Source organism: Mastacembelus armatus, chromosome 6 (genome assembly GCF_900324485.2).
Source record: "Mastacembelus armatus chromosome 6, fMasArm1.2, whole genome shotgun sequence".
NCBI classification, from domain to species: Eukaryota; Metazoa; Chordata; class Actinopteri; order Synbranchiformes; family Mastacembelidae; genus Mastacembelus; species Mastacembelus armatus.
Window position 1 is genome coordinate 8,963,460 of NC_046638.1, and position 17,742 is coordinate 8,981,201.

The following is a 17,742-nucleotide window of genomic DNA, read 5'->3' on the forward strand; positions in this document are numbered from 1 at the left end:
TAAAATTTACACAGGCATATATACTGTATGTTTACCCTACATAACTAAAACAGTTGCATTTACTGTTTCTCTTGTTTTGCCCTGCTGTGGATACGTCATCCAAATCTAATGGGGGAAATAAGTGTATTGCGTATACTTTTGCCTTCATATTGCACTGGTACTTCAGTGCAATAAAAAAGTTCACCTGTTTTAGTCATTGGTGATAATTTGAATAAGCAAATTGCTAGTATTCACTTTGTGAGCACAAAAAAATAAACAAAGAAGAACATACACAAGCCCCTTGAAAATGGCAGTAATAATCGATAAGGTTACTTAGCTGATATTCTGCCTTAGCAGTCCAAACTAATATTTGTAGTAAATTTCATCACCATAAGCCATTTGAAACCCTGGGCTGTGTTAGATATGCCTAATATGCTTTAGTATGTATGAGAGCCTGGAATTCCTTGTATTTTTCTATGCCTTCGGGCAGATGACAGCTGTGGAGGCATTTTGTTTTCAGGTTTTCTGGCAGTATGCAGGCCTACATCCCATTCCGGTGAATGTGATATCTCAGGAATGCCTTGAAGGAATTTCTTCAAAATTGGCACTAACATCCAGTGTTCAGTGTCACTGTAATCTCATGACTGTCCCATGCTCCTCAGCTTGAAATCGCAAGAAAAGTTGGCACAAGCATTCACTTTGATTCAGTTATTGTAGTTTATAACATCCAAAAGATTTTCTACCATCAGCCAATGCTTTGGAAGCAAAAATGATCATTTTTTAAAAAATCGATAAATAAATAAATACAAGTTTAGGTTTATTTTAGTTTATTAGTTTAGTTTATTTAGGCTTTTATTACAACTCTAATTTCAACAAAGCTATATCTTTGCATTAAATTAACCGAACTATATAGCAGGTTTTATAAAATGTGCTATTTCAGTAAAGTGCAGTATTATTATTATTATTATTATTATTAGTTGTAGTAGTAGTAGTAAATGTGAAGTGGTTAAAATATACTCTAAATATTATTTAGATGTTGCTGAACTGACTTCAAACTGGAACTTTTATGATCAACTGATCCCACCGGAACGTTTTTAGTGCAACACACAGTTTGGCAGTCATGTCGGCGCTGAAGTCGAGGCGCTCACTGTTAGAGTAGTCAAATTTCAGTTTAGAATAACTCATTCTGTCATTTTTGCTCCAAGGCTACATTCTTTTCAGATTATGCGTTGAGGGGAAACGAGGCATTCGTCGCTGTGTTGATTTGGTTTGAGGTAAAGTAAGTTTTCTGCCGACTTCTCTCTCAGCCTTTTTCTCTTCTTGACTGTTGACGTTAGCTAACATAACGCTGGTTAGCTAAGTTCATACGAGAAACCCGTAACTTTGCGTTTACATATTATATTATATTATCTAGCAGACAGTAACGGCGATGCAGAAAGGAGCACGTTAATTCAGGTGGTTGTAGCGCAATAAGCACAAGAAAGTGCACATTATCTTTAACGTTAGTGCAGATACTCGTTAATGCTGCTGATGGTAATATTACGACTGTGTGGTTTGGTCAAATAAATATTTATTCGGGAAGGAAGCGCATTTCTTTCTCATGTTTTGTTTTGTCCTTTTCTCATAATCACTAACTTGTATCTGTTGTCCCAGTTGTCTGTTTCAGCCATGACATCACTGTCAGAGGAGGTGCTGCTGGTGGTGAAGAAGGTTCGCCAGAGAAAGCAGGATGGCACACTTTATCTGATGGCTGAACGAATAGCCTGGGGTCCAGAGGGCAAAGACCGCTTCACCGTCAGCCACTTATATGCAGATATTCGCTGTAAGTACTGGATTTGTCGAATAATGTCCAATAATGTGCTGTTGATGTGTTTATCTGCTAGAAGCTGCTATTTGCTGCTCTGTACAGGTCAGAAGATCAGCCCGGATGGGAAAGCCAAAATTCAGCTCCAGCTGGTTCTGCACACTGGTGAGAGTACCACATTCCACTTTGCCAATGAGAGCAGTGCACTCAAAGACCGGGATGCTACTAAGGAACTGCTGCAGCAGCTTCTGCCCAAGTTCAAAAAGAAAGCCAACAAGGAACTGGAGGAGAAAAACAGGTGAGCCTCAGTTAGTTTTTACAAGTGTCCTTTAAGGACAACTCTGCTAATATTCAATATTTTTCTTATTGCTTAAAATCAAATGAATCAAAACCAACAATGACGTTATCCAGTTAACAAGTAGCTACTGTCCATATATTACAGGTTTTTCCTCTCTTCATTTACTTTAATTTAGTTTTCAATCAATCCCACTTACACTGTTCTGGTATATTTATAACATACCAGCACACCAAAAGAGTTGCATTGACTGAGTTTGAACAAAAACTGAATATGATAGTGGAATTTATTGCAGTACTGCTGTATTAGACTGTATTACGTTTATCGATACCCACCTGAACAGAGTGTTTATATAGATGTAACTGATTTTATTAAGTCTGAGTTTGAAACTGTCTGGGATTCTCATTCTGTAATACTCTAAAATAAGGCTGCCTGCACATTAGATCATTTTCATTGGTTCAACCAATTTTTAACTTTGTGGTCGTCCAAATGCACATGTTGGATGTTTCAGCCAGACTGCAAGACCACACACCTGCCGTTTGTATTGACAGTTTCACAGTGGCAATTCCGCAGACAGGAGATCTCACAGTAACTGTCATGATTAAACATGACTTGGGACCCCATGCCTTTTTGGCAAGGGGCAAATAGCAGCCTAAGGTTTTTACAGGTCCTATATTTAAAACTAAAGCAACAATGATAATCTCTAAACTATTGTTTTTTTCTCTTGTAGGATGCTTCAAGAAGATCCGGTGCTTTTTCAGTTATATAAAGATCTTGTAGTGAGCCAGGTGATCAGTGCTGAGGAATTTTGGGCCAACAGGTTAGGAGGCATAAATACCACAGACTCCGCACTATACAACAACAAACAGGAAGTTGGTATATCTGGAGCCTTTCTGGTGCGTAGATCACACCAATCACACTTACATTTTGATAAGCTGGCTTAATTATTGACAAATTTTGCATCAACCACATACTGTTGAATATTAACATATGCCATTTGTTTGCATTACAGGCAGACATTAGACCTCAGACAGATGGTTGCAATGGCTTGAGATATAATCTGACTGCTGACATTATTGAGTCTATCTTCAGAACATACCCCGCAGGTAAACAATTACATCGTCATTCTGAAATTAGGCCATCAATTGTAGCAGTAACAACAGTCAATGAACAGACTACTACAAGATCATATTTACGTTTACCAAGACTACATTAGCGACTTCACTGGGTAGCACACTATCAACCAGAGAAGAAAAACAGCTGTGTGAAATCAGCTGCTATTTATCTTTTCTTAGACTGTAGTACATTCCTGTTTATGTAAATGTCTGATATTAAATTTGCCTCAACAGCGTGGACTCATTATATATGTATTATATATGTAAATATGAAATTACATTGTACTTACAGTGAAGCAGAAGTATAGTGAAAATGTGCCTCATAACCTGACGGAGAAGGAGTTCTGGACACGCTTTTTCCAGTCCCATTATTTTCACAGAGACCGCATCAACACAGGAACACAGGATATCTTCTCAGAATGTGCCAAGCAGGATGAAAAGGGTAGGAATACCTTACAGTGCTGTATTTCATGACTGCAGTACTGAGCTACATGTCTGTTTTGATATGTAAAAGTCTAAAATCTGTATTATGCAGGGCTAAAGTCTATGGTGGTTCAAGGCGTGAAGAATCCTTTGGTTGACCTCCTGTCATTAGAGGATAAAACATTAGATGAGGTGAGACTGCTAGATAAGAATTCAACCACAGCCAAATTATGCTGCTCAGTAACCACGTTAGTGTTCTGTTTCCCCTTCTTTTTCCAACCTCAAAGACTTGGTATTTTCTGTGACACAGGGTTATGGCTGTACAACTTTACCATCAACTTCAAATGCAAACAGGACGGTGAAAGAGAGCAGCAACTGTGCCATTATAAAACGGTTCAACCATCACAGTGCCATGGTGCTGGCAGCAGGCTCACGCAAGGGGTAAGGAAAATCCATTTTTAAAAACTAACCAGCTCATTACAGTCATCTTTTTCCTAACTGCATCATGTTTTTAAAGGGAAGCACCAACTGACCAAGCTAGTGAGACAAGCAGCACAGATGGAAACTCAAGAGATTCTGACTTCTTTCAGCCTCCTGTAAAGAAGGTACACTGGCTCTTTACCTTACTATATATATTTTTTTGTTAAATACTGTTGTTATTCTTTGTGAGACCAATTCACTTTGTCCTTTCTACACACTTTCTTAGGTCAAATTACAAGAAGCCATAGAATATGAGGATCTGCAAAGGGAAAACAGACCAAAAACAGTTGCGTTAAACCTCAAGAAGTCTGACAGGTAGAGTTGGTCCACAGTTTGGGCTTTTTTTCCCTTTTCTTTTCAAAATAATGCAACGGGTATGTTTCTTTGTATTATTTCCCAGACCTTCTTAAAAATAATGAAGTATTCAGTTTAAAATATACAGTGTGAGTATTTAGAATTTGTAACCACTACACATATTTGTATTATTACTTTAATTTACTTAAAAAATCTGTTCATAAGCTCAGCTTTTATAAGCTCTGGCAATGCCTATAAAACTTCTGTAGCCACAAATCACCTGAGTAGAATTTGGAAACTGGTAGTTCTGTTGATGGTGAATCTCACTTCCTATGGGCAGAGTGCTCAGTTTGTCTTTTTCAAAATAAATTTTGTACTTTTAATTTCAAGACCCTATTCATTGCTTTCTTTGTGCTGAAGTTCCTGCAAGTGGCTTTATACATTTTTAAAGTGAATGTATAAAATCTAGAAAGTAGAGGGGACAGTCCATTTTTGTCTATTTTGAAAACACTTTATCCATCCATTCATTATCTATACCCGCTTATTCCTTAACCAGGGTCACGGGGATCTGCTGGAGCCAAAACACTTTATATTTTCGGTTAATAAAACAGGCGTATTTTTGACTTTAAACTTTTCCAGGAATGAATGATTACCGGTGTGTTATTGGTTCTGTCTTAGTTGTAGCCAAGTGACATGTGCTAATATGATGTTCTCTCCTTTTTTTAATAATTTGTTAGGTATGCTCATGGGCCTGTGCCACTGCAGTCCCAACAGTATACTACGAGCCAGGACATCATCAACGCGGTCAACTGCATCCGACACGAGATGACCAATTACAAACCCAACCTCACTCAGGTTAGATTATGAACACTGAACATTCAGTCTCCACTTTACTATTGTGTACTATTATTATATTTATCTAGTTATGTTAAACATTAATGTCAAATTATTTAGAAATAGACAAACATTTCAATATGTAAACTGTTTGAACTATGAATGGCTCTTTTGAAGTGTGTCACCACAGTAATATTGTCTGCAGGTGTTATCCAGCACAGCAGCCAGTTCTGCCATTGCAGCACTTTCTCCAGGTGGCATCCTCATGCAGCCAGGAGCACAGCAAGCCATAAATCGTAAGTGGAATAAATGTCACTTACTGTAAAAATTGTTGTTGCCTGTTGCTCACCAGTAGTGTGTGAGCTAGCTGAAATGCTGCAGAGCATCACCATGATCTGCAGTGATAGGGGGAAAGATTATTTCTGTGTAAACTCCATTAACACGCATCTGTCGTTATGTCAGCATGAATCTAATATTGATTAAAAAATGTAACATGCTACAATTTTTTAATAGAGTTTGACTTTTTTCTTTGTTTTGTTTCTCCAGAGATGGTACCCACTGACATTCAGGGAGAGTTGAAGCATCTTTATGTAGCTGCTGGAGAGCTATTGAGACACTTCTGGTCCTGTTTTCCTGTTAACACACCATTTCTGGAGGAAAAGGTTACTTGTCATGCAAAGTACTTTGACACCAATCACAAATTTGTCTTTTACAGTACATGTACAGTATGTAACTTAGATCAATTCATAGATATTCATTTTCATTTAGAAAATTTTGTTGTTTCCTTTTGATGAGTTCCAAAATACTAACCACAAACTAAACTGTGTGTCCATAAACTACAAATGTCCTTTTAGTATGTGTCAGTATATAATGAACATGAACATTTTTTTCTTCTCATATATCATATAGGTGATGAAAATGAAGTCAAACCTTGAGAGATTTCAGGTGACCAAGCTTTGTCCTTTTCAGGAGAAGATTCAGCGTCAGTACCTAAGTACAAATGTAAGTCTCTAAGCTGTAATTATTGACTTACATCAGGTGGACTTGTATTGAACGTGTTTGATGTTTCCACAGCTCACAGGGCACTTGGAGGAGATGTTGCAGACAGCCTATAATAAATTCCACGTTTGGCAAACCCGTCGAATGATGAGGAAAACCTGAGCTATGATGGTTTGTCAAAGAGGGGACAAGGAAGACATAAAAGTATATGGATATATGACTTGTGAAGGTCCAGACTGCTGTGAAGAGACCACAGGCCACAGCCAAGGACTTAACAATGAGAGCGTTGGAGGACACTGCTACATCCACAAATGTTCAACAGAAACTAACGGCATCTCAGTCCTAAGTAACTGTAATTAGTGTCTTTATCTTTTGTTTGTGTTTTCTCAGTGGTTGAGAGATTGGTGCCGGTAATAGTTAACCTGGACTTTTAAAATTTTGTAACATGACCAAGTGTTAGATGGAAAAGGCTCTCAGGAAAAGAGACAGGTGTGAGATGCAAGTAGAGGACTGTTAACATGTGTTTCGTCAGTGCACAGAGCAGAGAAAGAACTTGGACATACAAGCGCTCGAGCACTGGGTCTAATTGTGGAACAATGCTCCAACAAAAGGGGGAAGTGAATATAGCAATACTGTAAAGACATTTCACGTGCGAGTGAACTAGTGTGAGACTCAAAGTCACACTCAAGTCACTGGTTTGTAATGTCTGCACCTTCTGTTTGCACTGAAGACAAAACGTTAAGTGAATTAAAGTGAGGCATAAAGCTTTCATTCCTGCCCTGTATATTCCAAATACAGTATTTCATAGACATCAGCGTATGATTTTGGCACTCTTGAGGTCTCATGGTGTTTTGTACACTGCAGCATCGAGAGCTGCAGGTGTGTGTTTTTATTTTTTTTAAATGTGTAGTTCCTTTGGATAATAGAAGGCGATGTTTTCGTTTTGACAAACCGAAGCCCAGCCGGAAGTGCCCTCACATCAGCTGAGCGCTGACAGGCGTGAGACCGACTGCTCACTTTCTCCAGAAAACCCACCTAAACCCTGGATGTAAGACAGCGGCTGGGTTCGGATTTATAGGCGGTAACGCTGGATTGTCGCTCCAAGCGTCTGGTGAGTCAAACCGACACAACAGTGATTGAATGGAAACATCGCAGGCTAAGCTAGCATGATTGCTAACGTGTCATTGCAAATACCAGTGTGATTTAGCGAACTTGAAAGAACCCAAACATGTCATAACTTCAGCGGACGTTCAGGCATTTAACAGCCGAGCTGTGCTCATTTCTATTTTTAAGTCTTGTCTTCTTGTAGTTTGTTTTTTTTTTTTTTTTTAATGCTGCCATCCGTGTCCGCAGACTGGTCTCGTGATGCAGCCTGCCATACCTCGGCCGATTGAATCGCTTATTTTAGTTGATCAAGGCAGTTGAATCAACTTAGTCAAGGAAAAGTACAAATTATAACATTAACCAGCGGATTGAGTCACAGCATTATAGTAACGTCAACGTTAAAACGCCGACGACTGTTAATTAGGTTGGAAATGTCGAGGTTTGTCGACGATTAGTGACAATTACCGACGGCTAATTAGAACATCTGTGTTAACGTGAGCAAGTGCGTACAGCACCGTCCTCTCTGGGTGACGTTACCTACGTTCATACGTAACGTTAACGTACAAGAAGCATTTTCACTATTTACTGATAATTATAATTGTTCTAATCAATAACGCTGCTTTTCCAGTTTCGGTGTATTATTGTTCCTTTAAAAGAAACATGGTCCTACCCAGCAGGTAAAATGTTATTAATAACTAGAAATGTCAACAAACTTGGCTGAATTAATAATAATCCTCCCAGTAGGGTTTGTTTTAACACACTGGACTGTTCTGCAGTTAGTCTTAAACTGGGTCACCAGTCTGGAGCCAATGTAAAGTGGAGTCATGACTGGTCAATTTGTGAGTAGGTGCACTACTGAAAATCATATGATGGCACACTACTGAGGATCATTGTGTGTAGAAATGTGACAGTACTCAAGTTTTGTTTTTCAAACATTTCAGACTCTCGTTCTGTCTCAGCTGTGGAGAATCACCAGGGAAGATGCCTCTGATTCCAGTTGTCCCAGAGAACCACAGTCATGTGTTGGCAGAGTTTGACTGCCTCGATCCACTTCTGTCTGCACTGCGTTTAGACTCTGGCAGGCTCAAGGTAGATTTCACTGTCACCGTGTTACAGTCAAATCAAATGTAGGAGATCCTAAAGTAGATTTTTGATCTTCTTCGGTATCTTTAAAACAATGACACTAACACAAAGTTGAAAAAAATACAGTTTTTGGATATTTAAGTTTGTAACTTTGTAATATCCAAATGTCAAATTAATTTACTGCAACTACAATGGAAGAAAATTGGATCCACCAAACCGTAGAGATTTTCGTGTGTTACAGTGTACCTGTTTAGCAGTATCAAGGAAGTGGCTTGCATTAGGAACTTCAGCAGGAGGGTTGCATCTGATTCAGAGAGACGGTTGGAAACAAAGGCTAATACTCACTCACAAGGTAATGCATGCCTGAGCATTTTATTGAATACTGATCTATTGTCAAGTGATAAAGCAGCATGTAAAAATGGAGCGTAATCTGTGTGTAACATCTGTCCACTGTTTCTTAACTTTCCACCTCATGTGGACTTTTTCTTTCTCAGGAGGGATCTATAACTCATGTGGCATGTTGTCCTCATGATGAAGACTTTATTGCAGCTGCAACAAGGTTAGAGTCTGCCTATATAGTAAAGAAATGTTTTTTGGCAATGCAGTCCCTTCCCCACCCTATTTCTGTGTTGTTTGTGTTGAAGTGTGTTACTTTTGTTCTGTATGGTGGTCACTGTGTTTATTCCTGTTCCAGTCAGGGTCTGGTGGTGGTTTGGGAGCTGCAGCTGGAGCGGCGGGGTCGTCCAGAGAGAGTCAGTGTGTCTTGGGAGCACAGAGGACAGGCCATCACTGCACTCTGCTGGGACACCGGCACATTCCGGGTTTTTGTTGGGGACTCTGGAGGCAAGGTGTCGTGTCTCCGTGCAGGATCCTCCAAGCTGGGCAAGGTATAGTCTGCTAACAGTGAATGTCATCTGTATCCTCAATAATAATAATGTATTTTTAATGTAACAGTGGAATTGTGGTTTTATAATCATGCACAACTTAAAGGGCTCGATAGGTTTTAATTTCAGCCAGGCAAGACATTAATAACATTTCAGACCCTTTTAACTTCTCCAAGTGTTGTTCTTATATGAGGAAACCTACTGTTTCTGAGCAAGAATCACTTTGGAAGAGAAATTATGAAGGAAATAATGAACCAGATAGAAATGCATTCTATTTGCACTGGAAAATAGTTGGCACTAATATAGCATGAAAGCTTTTTGAATAGGCTAAAACCACTGGTGCGGTGCCTTAAATGAGCCAGAGAGATGATCCAGTGTTGATCCTACTTGCTCTGTCTGAGATGTCTACAGTTAGATTTTTTTGCCATATCACAGTCATATTCATTAAAAGCCATATGTGTGTGTGTGTGTCTGTCTCTCTGTCTGTGTGTTTCCAGGGGTCAGCATTTGTCATCTTCCCCATTCAGACTGTTACCACTGTGGACTCCAAAGTAGTTCAGCTTGGGTACCAAGATGGCCGGCTGTTGGTGTCTTCCCTCAGCCGCTGCTACCTCTGTGACACCGACAGGTCAGTGCCAGCCTGGCTGCCTCCTTAATAGGCTTTCTTCTTCACTAATGCTTGAAAGACTAATCTTGACAACTTCAACCTGCCTTCAGGGAGAAGTTCTGGCGTGTTGGAAATAAAGAGCGTGATGGGGAGTATGGAGCTTGTTTTTTCCCTCAGAACAAGGGGTTATTAGTAGGTCAGCCCCCCCTGCTGTTCTGTGCCCGGCCCGGATCTCGGATATGGGAGGCCAGTTTTAATGGTGAGGTTCTGAGCACCCATCAGTTCAAACAGCTTCTGGCTTGCCCACCTCTACCTCTGATCACCTACAGGTACTGATTGTTCCTCCTTATTTGCTGTCTTCTGTAATAGGCCAAATTCCTCATTTTTCCTTTGTCACATTATTGGTTTTCTTCCCTGCAGAAATGAACCACATTACAATGTCGAGCAGAAGAGTTCACAGTCAGTTGCCTTCCCTAAGCTGCTGTATTTGGGGTAAGGTTACACAAGTTTTTTGCAAATTTTATCTGACTTGTTAGAATTGCAAATTATGTTTTTTTTTTGGTTTTTTTTTTTTTTAAATCATGTCTCCTTCATATATCTGTGTAGTGACCAGAACTTGTTGACATGGACTGATTCAGCCATTTATATCTTCACACCTCACAATGGACAGGTGCTTCTGTGGACTGAAGTCAAAGGTGTGTCGGCTGCTTTGTCCCAAATATCCCTAACTGAAATAAATGAACACTCAAACGTTTTGTTCACCAACTCTACAATGCTTTTCCAAAAATGTAATACTTTTTACTGCACAGTTTAACCCGTGTTGATGTAAACCTGTTGCACCAGTGGTCACACATGCCTTCTGTTGCTCTTTACTGTATTGATCTAAACCTCTTGTTTTTTGTTTTTCTTTTTTTTTTTTTTTTTTTAAGACTTGTTTGACATTGCCGTCTACCGCAACGAGCTCTTCTGTCTTCATGGCAGCGGACATCTTTCCCACCTGTCCCTGTTATCTGCAGAACGTTGTGTTGAGCGTTTGCTGCGCAGGGAGCTGTGGCTTCTGGCTGCCGCTCTCTGTTGTATGTTTCAGCACACGATCACCACCAGCAAGGTAAGATGGCTGCTACTGCCCTGCTGACTGGCCTCGTCTCTGTGTAACTTAGATTCCAGTCTTAGCTGCAGAGATAAGCACAGACACTACCTGTTCATCTGAGGAGAAATATTCAAGTGTTAGATATGACTGCTGCTACTGTCTTAGAAACAGTATTATGTTTTTAATGTATAGGTAAGAAGGGATTGTCCCTGTGGTTAACATTGTAGTCTTAAAACAGCACATAAATAACCATGTACTGTTAACCTCAGTGAGTCTAGTTTTACACAGATGGCAAAACAAAAAAATAAAACAGTTCACCTATCAGTTTACATTTTAAAATAAAGATTTCTTATAATTATATTAAGGACTTGTGTGTTATTCTTATCTCGGTTTAACTTGTGTCTTGGTGGATTCATAAATTAACGTCTAAACTCTTAACTCAGGCCAGGAAATCCATTCCCATCGACCGCCTTGAGCATCTCAGGTCCCAGCTCAGTTCCACCACTCACCTGGACCTGATTGGTCAGCTGGATGAAGTCATTGCTAAACTAGAGCCTCTGGACTCAGCCTCCAGCAGTCGCAGAAGCAGCATCTCTTCGCATGTAAGTTAAAGTATCTTGAACTTGGCTGTTTATGAGTTCCCTGCACAGTAATCTGTTTGCTGCATAATGGCAAGTGACAAAGCTATGACCCCCCCCCCATATGGACTGGTGAATGTAGCAGGCTTCCACAGTGGAATTAAACTCATATAAACACTTATGAGTGCAATGTAACTGAAGCATGCAGCTTCTCCAAATCTGATTACAGATGTAACAAATTATTCTGATAGTCTTATTTATTCTTTCTTTTTTCACCAGGAAAGCTTCAACGTCCTGGACTGTGGAATCTATCGTGTGATCAGCCGCAGAGGAAGCCAATCAGATGATGACACGAGCTCCATCATCACTCAGTCCTTGTCTGAGGAAGAGCGGCTCAAGGAGTTCGGTTTTGTGCAGGAGGAAGATCAGGTGGACCACGGTAAGAGGCAGTTTTATTCATATTGATCAAATGAGACTTGGATTATTGTACTCTTAATAACTTTTTATTGTACATTTTGTTTGAGCTGTATGTTTCGGCACAGCAGGCTGAGAGGTGTTTTCATTCGCTTTCAGTCCAACTTGCTCTGCCTGGAAAAGTATCAGCAGAATAAATTTTGAAAAATAAATTGTGCCAAAACATTAACCACAGCAGACGAGAAGCATGCTTACAAGTAAACCTCACACTCTTTTTCTATTGTTCTTGTCTTGATGCTTCTCTAACTTTTCTATCTCTGTGCTCTTTGTGCATTTTTGTAGCAAGAACAAAGTCATTTTCTGCGTCTTCCTAGTTCAATCTGAAAAGAGAGTGAAGTTATTTTCAGTTCTATATGTACAAATCTATTCAATACTTGAATGATAGTCATTTAAAACACTTGCCAAATAAGACACTGGGAGCATTTAGGGATATTGATAGCTGCTGGAAGATTTATCAGTGTAAAAGTAACTGATAATAATTTGACTCTGACTTTATCTCTATTGTAATGACAATCAAATGTCTGTTTCTAATCCCCTTTTGTGTGTTTGCTACTACAAACTGCTGTGTTTCAGATTTGAAAAATAAATGAACTCATAGTATAACAAACAATGTTGCTGTGCTGTACCTGTGGATTTGCTATGAGAGCTGAATGATTGCTCTAATGGCTGACATGCATCATGAAAATCTTCACTTTGTTAATATAAAGTTTCTTGTTTGTTTCATTATGTCACACATTGTATCACTTCTGTTTTTGTTGGGTTTTTTTTTTTTTTATCTGTGTAGCATTTAATTTACATTCTCTCTATAGTGGTGTCTGGAACCTTTCCACCATCTGCTTGCATTTTGCACTCTCCCTGTCATCACGTCCCTCCAGTACTCCATCCATCTGTGTTTTCCCTCTGGCTCTTGCCCACATATTTATTCAGATTCACAGAGCAGTGAGCGTACGGAGGCCGAGCGATCGGAGCAGGGTCTGCAGTTCCACCTCCCCCTCTCGTTCCGACCTAAACCTCCTCGCATCGCGCTGCAGGCTGTCAAGGACAGGTAAACCTCCAGAGAAATAAAACAAAAGACGTGTTTCAATATAAGAATGTGTCATAGCAGCTCATGCCATACAGAGCTTTGAATTGTTATATTTCAACACTGATGAAACTATTTGTGGATTGTACTTTCATTTTTCTTCTGATGAGTGAAACTCCTACAGTAACCTATTATTCAAGTGCAGCTGTGCTTTTAGATAGCTTACTTCCCTTTTCCACTACAAACCCTGATCTAGTTTTCAAAAATTCCAATTGTTTGTGTAGGCACATGTGACATGTTTCATTTCTTAGCACACTCAGTACTTCGTCAGCATCATGAAGGGGCTCCCTTTTAGTATTTACCGTTTAAGTTTCTGGTTCTTCGGTTGTAAATCCACTTAATTTTTATTTTAGCGGTGTTTAATTCAGTGTTCTTTTTCTTCAGTGTTTCTAGTTTTGTTAAGAAGACAACAGAGAAAATCAACACCCTCCAGATGAACTCTGAGCTCTGGCAGCGACCTGAATTCAGAGAGAGTGGACAGCCTGAAATGCCTGCTACCACAGCGCCGTTCTCTGAAGAAGTGGAATCCGAGTAAGTACAGACCATTAAAAGTGTTAAACCCAGTTTCTATCATGAACCAAGTTTTGCAAGAAATTTTTCCACATTCATGTTCTTTTTGTAGATTTTATGCCCTTAACACTATGCTGTTAAAAGTGAATCAGATAAAGGCAGTAAATTCTATTTGTCTTCACAGAGTTTATAATGACATCCCAACCACAGAGGCCGACATGCAGGAACTTCGATCAGCGACAGAGCGAGCTCTGTGAGTAATGCAGCTCATTATAATCCTGTTTCACAACCCTGTTTTTTTTCCTGTTTTTAGAAACAAAACTGTTCTATGGTATTCATACGTTACAAATACTCCCCCCTCAACACCAGCTCCCAGACCCAAGATCCTCTGTTGCTGCTGGATCCAGTCTGCCTGGAAGAAGTCCTGCTGGAGTGGTTGCCAGTGCTGGAGCGAATTCTTGGCCCTGCTGAGCTCAGTTCAGCTGCTGCTGCTGATTCAAACTTGGGTGGACGAGGAGAGGAGAGCATGGAGAGGGACTATCTAACCTCCCACTCAGAGCAACAAGAGGAGTCTTTCTGCCCGTCAGGAGAACCAGCAGAGGGTGTTGCACAGAAGAAAGAGGAGTCTTGTGAGCTTAGAGAAAAAGACAACCAGTCTGACTCTACGGAGAAAGAGCCTGAGCTTTCAAATGGGAGCGCTGCAGAGCCTGTGCGAGTGGTGTCCCCCAAACCTGTACCAGCAGATCTCCTGGCTGATCTCACCCAGCTGGCCACACTATACACAGAGCTGAGCTGTTTCAGAAACCAGCCAAATGAAAAAGCGTCGGGGTGCACAACCTTCCTGCGCCGCTACTTCTTTCTATTAGACCAAGAGCGCATAAGAAGAATGTGTCTGCTGTGTTATCAGGAGCAGCCGCAGGTGCAGAGCTCCTTCACTGAGGCCACTCTGGGTCAGAAGCTTCTCCTTTATTCACACTGATTTTAAAAAATAGAAGACAATTATATAAAAAAAAACACCTACTGCATCATTGTAGCATTTATGATATAGTATTCGTTTATTCATTTCAATACAGTCATTTCCAATTTAGCAGCTTTTTCATCTGGCACCTCCATATTTAAATTGACAGCTGATGCATCTCTGGTACTCTCAAAGAATAATGTTTTTGAAAATCAGCTTGTCTTTCTCCACAGAGCTCACACAGTCCACTAAGATGGTGGAGATCATTGAAAGAGGTGACTTGCTGAGATCACTGCGCAGCCTGAGAGAGCTGCAGCCCTGGAGTGCACCTCTTCTCCTCCCACACCTACACAGGTTAGTTACCCGCATTTTCATTCAAACACCTTGTAGACCGAAAATAGAAGGCAATGGACGCTGTAATGAACTTTGTGAAGTGAAGCTGACTCTTATTATCTAGGCTGTATGAGAAGCACGGAGAGGCAGCTGTACGCTCATTTTCTCAGTTCCACCCTACGATAACGCCTGCTGACGTAATGACCATGGCTCAGCAGAGCCACTTCTTGGCATACCTGGATAATCTGGTCCAATCACAAGTTGAGGATCACAGGTAAATCCTCAGTTTGATCTTTTTTGACTTTTAAAAAATAATAAATAGAAGCTAAATCATAAATTCTAATCTTTCTCTAGGTTGTCATTTTTGCAGTCCCTTCTTGAACCGGAATCTTTGCGACAGGACTGGCTGGAGCTGGCACTTACCCACGATGCTCCTCAACACTGTGACACCCTAACGCCTGATGGACAACCCAGGTGTGTGAATAATGCAATATAACTTTTCTCTTTATTTTTGGTTTCTGTTCCTTTTCTGATTAATTATATTTTCAACCAATGTATGTACTGTATTTTCTGGGCTATAACTTGCACCAGAGTATTAGTCATAGTAATTTACTGAAGTGAAAGAATAAGAATAACTTTTACCTGTGAATTCATGCGGCTCCTGTTGCAGGTGGCATTCGCATTGTTTCAGTTGGGGTTATGGACGCCTCCTGTCTCTGCTCATTCGACTCCCTGCAGATCTCTCATCCAAGCAGAAGATGGCAGAGACTTGCCACAGTCATGGGTAAACCCAAAATGAACTTCTGTCGTTGGTGTCATTGTTAGGTAGAGAGTTCACAATGTCATATATAAGATTTTGTACAACACATCGTATACAGGTACTGGATGGGCTACCTCTACCTCTGCCATGAGCTGCAGTGTCGCATAGAAGCGTTCTCCACCATTTGTCAGCTGGGTGACGTCACCCTGCTGGAGGAACCAGATGGTAAAACTGTATTATGTTTTTTTTTTTTTTTGTTTTTTTTTTTTTTTTTTTTTTAAATCTTTCCCATGCAGGAGGAATCTCTCATCAGCTGCTAGCAGACCTGGTTACATGGCTTTATGTAAGAATGACAGTAGTCGTGCAACATGGTAACTACAATGACGTATTGTTACCTCATCACAATGTAAGATATGAGATCATGAACCAACACAAACTAGTGGTATGACTGAGTTTAGTACTGTTTTATAATTTGTCTATTTAAAATACTGTTTTTAATGTATAAAACCAAAATGTTTTCATGACATAGAAATTGGGTTTCAGATACAATGCTCAAAAAAGTTGTCTAGGGAAATCATTGTCATTGGAGTGAGTTATCTGGTAACCAGCTGATAAAACAGATTAAACGGTCTAAGGCTTGAAATAAAGAAGAAAAAAAAAAAAAAGAAAAAAAAAACACACTCATGGACTCTGACCTGTGTCTCTGTTGTTTTCCAGGTGTGGAGCCAAAGTCCTGGGATGAGTGGAAGCTCTTGATTAAGTTGTCTCAGCAGTACAGCAGTGTGGTAGAATCAGAGCAAGTCACAGAAGTGAATGGGAGCAGCTGGTCCAATGGCTCAGCGGACTGCGGAGGGAAGGTCAGCCCAGAGAGCCTGACACTGATGCTGGCTCGGACGGTTGGCCCTGACCGCGCCCTGGCCGTCCTAGAGGAGTGTGGGGTGCAGCTAGATTTTTCCCCTCACTCCAAGCTGGTCTTTGACCTTCTGAGAGTCACAGAGAAGAGGCAGAGGTGGGTGCAGGTATTAAACAGTCGAACATTAGGGACCACAAGTACTGAGGCAATTCGGAGAGGGGGACAGCAATAAAAATCAATTAGAAACAAATATCAGCTTTTCTTGTGGCTTTTGATTAATATGGTGGATGTTCTGATATTTTATATTTTAAATATTCAGGAAAATATTCTTTTGCCTAGTTAAAAAATCCCTTATCATAAACTTGGACCCCTAGAGTAGAGGAGAAACAGTAAAATTACTCATTGGACTTCTTCTTTAGGGCAGACATTTATTTCCATTTTTGTTTTCTGTTTCAGGGCGATGATCCAGACAATGCTCGAGCGCTGCGATCGGTTTTTGTGGTCTCAACATGCCTGACTCCAGATCAGCACTCTGTAGAGAGTAGCATCTCTAAACCAAATAAGATAACTAACACTGTCTGTAAGTCTCCACTCTAACTGCTGTGAAACTGCAACTTAATTTAAATTCTGCACTGTGATATTCCCAGCTCAAATCCTCCCAGGGAAAGCTGTGTTATCTTTCTAACTTAACTTCACGTTTATTTGCACAGTTCAAGTCAGTATTGTCTTCATTCCATTTACTTGCTAATTTGATCAATATTCAGGTATATGTAGAGGGTACTGTCACATTAGAGGTTCTTAATTGTTCAGGATAAGCATGTGCAGAATGTCATCTCAGTAATAACAGTAAAATGTTTAGGCAGGTATGTTATATTCTAAGAATTAAACCATCAGTATGAAACATTATGTTAATTTTATTGTGTGTTTTTTATATATACAACAAAGGCTTTGCCCAGTATCATCGTGGCCTGGCTTTGATTTTCTAAAAGTAAATGTGAAATTTTGTTTCCCCCCCGTGTGTCAATGACAAAGCCAGTGTGAAGACAAACACAAGACTGGAAATAACCAACATGTATTGTAGAATAATCAGTGTATCAGGGTCAGCGCTGACGAGCTGCTTCTTTGTATGATTGTTTTTTTTTAGGTTTTTGTTGTTATTTGAGTGAAATTAAACTTAAAATCTTATAAATGTTTGTTTTTGGGT

The 17,742-nt window shown here is 40.0% G+C and overlaps 2 protein-coding genes across 4 annotated transcripts; both read left to right on the top strand.

Annotated features, from left to right (window-relative positions):
* The first annotated feature begins 1,090 nt into the window (after window positions 1-1,090).
* Window positions 1,091-7,032, top strand: gtf2h1 (general transcription factor IIH, polypeptide 1). The gene is made up of 15 exons (XM_026311066.1): window positions 1,091-1,253; window positions 1,633-1,801; window positions 1,889-2,081; window positions 2,809-2,974; window positions 3,091-3,184; window positions 3,486-3,635; window positions 3,729-3,808; window positions 3,927-4,057; window positions 4,134-4,221; window positions 4,323-4,411; window positions 5,128-5,245; window positions 5,430-5,520; window positions 5,771-5,886; window positions 6,134-6,226; window positions 6,299-7,032. Exons 2-15 carry the CDS (start codon window positions 1,648-1,650, stop codon window positions 6,383-6,385), a joined length of 1,650 nt encoding a protein of 549 aa, XP_026166851.1. The 5' UTR covers window positions 1,091-1,253; window positions 1,633-1,647; the 3' UTR covers window positions 6,386-7,032.
* Window positions 7,033-7,087: 55 nt separating this feature from the next.
* hps5 (HPS5 biogenesis of lysosomal organelles complex 2 subunit 2) lies at window positions 7,088-17,727 on the top strand. 3 transcript variants are annotated; one of them, XM_026311037.1, is made up of 23 exons: window positions 7,088-7,334; window positions 8,269-8,416; window positions 8,652-8,762; window positions 8,905-8,969; window positions 9,105-9,297; window positions 9,792-9,922; window positions 10,012-10,230; window positions 10,322-10,393; window positions 10,508-10,596; window positions 10,831-11,009; window positions 11,435-11,593; window positions 11,849-12,008; window positions 12,971-13,088; window positions 13,509-13,655; window positions 13,819-13,887; window positions 14,004-14,584; window positions 14,826-14,946; window positions 15,050-15,199; window positions 15,280-15,399; window positions 15,596-15,709; window positions 15,804-15,910; window positions 16,403-16,694; window positions 16,995-17,727. In XM_026311037.1, the coding sequence occupies exons 2-23, from the start codon at window positions 8,309-8,311 to the stop codon at window positions 17,053-17,055; spliced, it is 3,366 nt and encodes a 1,121-aa protein (XP_026166822.1). In that variant the 5' UTR covers window positions 7,088-7,334; window positions 8,269-8,308; the 3' UTR covers window positions 17,056-17,727. The 3 variants fall into 3 exon arrangements, with proteins under 3 accessions (XP_026166822.1, XP_026166823.1, XP_026166824.1); XM_026311038.1 differs by lacking the exon at window positions 15,804-15,910 and adding an exon at window positions 15,982-16,028; XM_026311039.2 differs by lacking the exons at window positions 15,804-15,910; window positions 16,995-17,727 and adding an exon at window positions 15,982-16,056 and having other exon boundaries at window positions 16,403-16,566.
* Window positions 17,728-17,742: the final 15 nt, after the last annotated feature.

Coding starts and splice junctions, on each gene's coding strand:
- hps5 (XM_026311037.1), top strand. CDS start 8,309: ATGCCTCTGATTCCAGTTGTCCCAGAGAACCACAGTCATGTGTTGGCA. Junction 13,656..13,818: donor TCTGAAGAAGTGGAATCCGA/GTAAGTACAGAC, acceptor TTGTCTTCACAG/AGTTTATAATGACATCCCAA. Junction 15,911..16,402: donor CCTGCTGGAGGAACCAGATG/GTAAAACTGTAT, acceptor GTTGTTTTCCAG/GTGTGGAGCCAAAGTCCTGG.
- gtf2h1 (XM_026311066.1), top strand. CDS start 1,648: ATGACATCACTGTCAGAGGAGGTGCTGCTGGTGGTGAAGAAGGTTCGC. Junction 5,887..6,133: donor CACCATTTCTGGAGGAAAAG/GTTACTTGTCAT, acceptor TATATCATATAG/GTGATGAAAATGAAGTCAAA. Junction 6,227..6,298: donor GTCAGTACCTAAGTACAAAT/GTAAGTCTCTAA, acceptor ATGTTTCCACAG/CTCACAGGGCACTTGGAGGA.